The sequence below is a fragment of the Otolemur garnettii genome, unplaced genomic scaffold, assembly GCF_000181295.1.
Source record: "Otolemur garnettii isolate 467f Iridium unplaced genomic scaffold, OtoGar3 scaffold00013, whole genome shotgun sequence".
Classification (NCBI taxonomy): domain Eukaryota; kingdom Metazoa; phylum Chordata; class Mammalia; order Primates; family Galagidae; genus Otolemur; species Otolemur garnettii.
In genome coordinates this window covers 29377200-29380296 of record NW_003852408.1, presented here as the reverse complement: position 1 = coordinate 29380296, position 3097 = coordinate 29377200, and the positions used below count along the sequence as shown (strand labels likewise).

The 3097-nt window shown below is 37.3% G+C and overlaps 1 protein-coding gene and 1 non-coding gene across 2 annotated transcripts in view; one reads left to right on the top strand and one right to left on the bottom strand.

Moving 5' to 3' along the window:
• Positions 1–3097, bottom strand: part of MPP4 (membrane palmitoylated protein 4) — a 46032-nt gene that overhangs the window by 1322 nt on the left and 41613 nt on the right. The window contains exons 17-18 of the mRNA XM_003785125.2: positions 2768–2907; positions 1515–1649 (exon numbers count right to left, since the gene is read on the bottom strand). Of these exons, the coding sequence (XP_003785173.1) occupies positions 1515–1649; positions 2768–2907 (275 nt within the window). The remainder of the gene's footprint in view (positions 1–1514; positions 1650–2767; positions 2908–3097) is intronic.
• Positions 284–386, top strand: LOC111723654. Its single transcript, XR_002772152.1, has one exon. It is a non-coding gene; the product is annotated as a U6 spliceosomal RNA (small nuclear RNA).

The following is a 3097-nucleotide window of genomic DNA, read 5'->3' as shown; positions in this document are numbered from 1 at the left end:
CTTAAATCCATAGATCCATTTGTGAAGAATTGTCATATTAAAAACATTGATTTCTAGCCAGGCGTTGTGGTGGGCCCCTGTAGTCCCAGCTACTCAGGAGGCTGAGCCAAGAGAATTGCCTAAGCCCAGGAATTGGAGGTTGCTGTGAGCTGTGTGACGCCACGGCACTCTACCAAAGGCCACAAAGTGAGACTCTGTCTCTACAAAAAAAAAAAAAGAAAGAAAGAAAAAGAAAAAAAATGAAGCTAAAAATAAGAGATAAAGGACAATGTAAGGAAACCTCATGCTTTCTTTGATAGCACATATACTAAAATTGGAGTGATACAGAGATAAGTCTGGCCCTGTGTAAGGATGGCACGCAAATCTGTGAAACATTCATAGTTTTAGTTCAGTTTTGCAAAGTGAAAAAAATTCTGCAGATCTGTTTCACAACAATGTGAAAAAACTTTGCACTACCAAATTGTACACTTAAATTGGTTTAGATAGTTAAGTTTTATATTATGTTTCCTAACACACACACACACAAACTGTAATATCTTGATCTGGGTGTTGGTTATCTGGATGCATAAAAATTCATTGAGTTTGGTGGCACCTGTGACTCAGTGAATAGGGCGCAGGCCCCATAGAGGGTGGAGGGTTCAAACCCTGCCCCAGCTGAACTGCAACAACAACAAAAAAATGGCCGGGTGTTGTGGCAGGCGCCTACTTGGAAGACTGAGGCAAGAGAATCTAAACCCAAGGGCTGGAGGTTGCTGTGAGCAGTGTAACACCAAGGCACTCTACCGAGGGCGATAAAATGACACTCTGTCTCTAAAAAAAAAAAAAAAATTCATTGAGTTGTACACTTAAGGTTTACATATCTTGATTATATGACTCAAAATATTTAAAGTGGATTTAATGTAAAATATATATATATGTATAACTGGGGGGGAAACACCCAGGATGAGTTCATTAACTCACCTAGTTTGGCCTTTCTATTATTATCATCATAATTAATAAACATTTTGTGAGATATCTCCTATTACAAATGACATATACTTGCTATAGCATTTTTAAAGTAAACTTTCAAGTAAAAATAAATCTGTTTAAAATACAAATATCAAGCTTATATATACTCAATTTCTGTGTTGCTTTATAAACTCTGATTAGAGAAATCTTTTCTTTTTTTTTTTTTGAGACAGAGCCTCAAGCGAGAAATCTTTTCTTAAGCTAGATCCCAAAAATAATTTTTAAAAAATTCAGGTAGCATTATAGTATTCGTTAAACTTTATTTTGATATCCACAAGTAATGACCAGTAAAAGGTATAAACCATAAGGGCATTATTCCTTAGAAACAAAAATTACATTCTGCAACAGGGATCCTGTGGAAACAGTGGTGCTTTTTATTGAGGGTCATCTGGGAGGGTGTTGAAGAGGAGGAGGATGAGATACAAGGTCCTCAGCTCTGCCCAACCCACATTTCCCTAGCATTGAAGTCACTAAAAGCAATACTGTGATTTGTAACTTGATCTTACCTTGAACTTCATGTCCACAAAGTAGTCAGTAATAATCTTGGCATTTTTCCGAGATTGTTTCATATAACTCAGGCTAGATGGCTTTATAAATATGACATAGGGCTTCAGCTCTTGAGTTCGAGCCACCTGAATATCCTACATAGCAAAAGGCACATTTAAAAACAGATGTCCTAGCTTCCTAGAGTCAACATGAATGATCTAAAATCTTCTAAGACTAGAAATTAGCCGTTGTTTTTAGCCATTATCCTCAATTTTAAAAAGCAAATGTTTTAAGTTTAGAGGTGGGATTCTAGAATCAAAATTAAGTTCAAATCCTTACTCTTTTTCTTACCAGCTGTGACTAGCTACTGAAATCTTACTAGCTGAATGAGATTCTATACATGAGAAAATCTTTTTACTGAGAGAATTCTGTGCATGATCTCATATGTCAAAGACAAAGACTCTCAAGACGATCAGCTCTGTTTCACCCTTATTTCCCTTCCCTCTTGTTATCTCACATTGGATACTACTGCCATCTTCACACTCATCCCTCACTTTTGACTCGAGTAAGAAGAAATCTCTCTCCCCCCCAATTCTCATTAGCACACAAAACACGGTAGAACCTCTGTAAGTTGAACACCCGAGAGACTGTAACAAACTGGTCCACATATAGAGGTGGTCAACAGAAGGAACTAGTCCAACTGTACTGATGCATACATGTGGTGCATGTCCAGTTTATGAAAACTAGGTCAATTTAAGGAAGGTGATCAATTAGGAAGGCTGTTCTGTATACTTTTAAATGACTAAGGAACACACAAGAAAATACAAAGATTATAAAAAATGGAGCCTACAGATCACATATTCTTACATTAGCTTGGTCACCCCTGCTCCATTTCACATAAAGTCTCAGGGAAAAGGTCACTGATGTGACAACGCAGAAACCTCATCTCCTTCTGTAAAGTCATATCTTGCTCCCTCTACAAGAAGTAACCATGATGCCTTTGTGATCAAGGTCAAAGCAAGAAAGATTCTAACATTTCTTTATGGGCACCTGCTCAGTTCTGCTTTTGCATCTAAGAAGCAAAATTTCTTCTCCAATTAAAAACAAGATGTTGGCAGTTGCTGCTTCAAGTAAAATCTTAGCCATGAGAAGTGCTCTTGTTCTTAAAAGGCTAACCGAATAAAATGTTTCACCTATAACTTACAGCACATGCACAAAATGAATGACATGGATTCATGATTGGGAAGATGAGAAATATTCCACCTGGACCCACCTGAGGCTCCAAGTCCATAACACAGATCTTTCCTTCATCAAGGACTGCCTGAACAGCATCCACACTAGTGCCATACAGGTGGCCTTTGTACTCACCATACTCCAGCATCCTGCAGGAGTGGAACAAAGAAAATAAGAACTCTTTTTACAAGTAAAATAGAAGTAGTAGTAACCTGAGAATAAGATATGATAGAATAGAATAAAAATACATGAACTTTGCTAGCACAAGAAAAGAATTAATAGATACTCAGTAGAAGAAAACAATAGATCTAGGATTTATCCACTTCCTCAAATTCTCTAAAAGTTGGCATTTCCCTTTCCAAACCCAGTA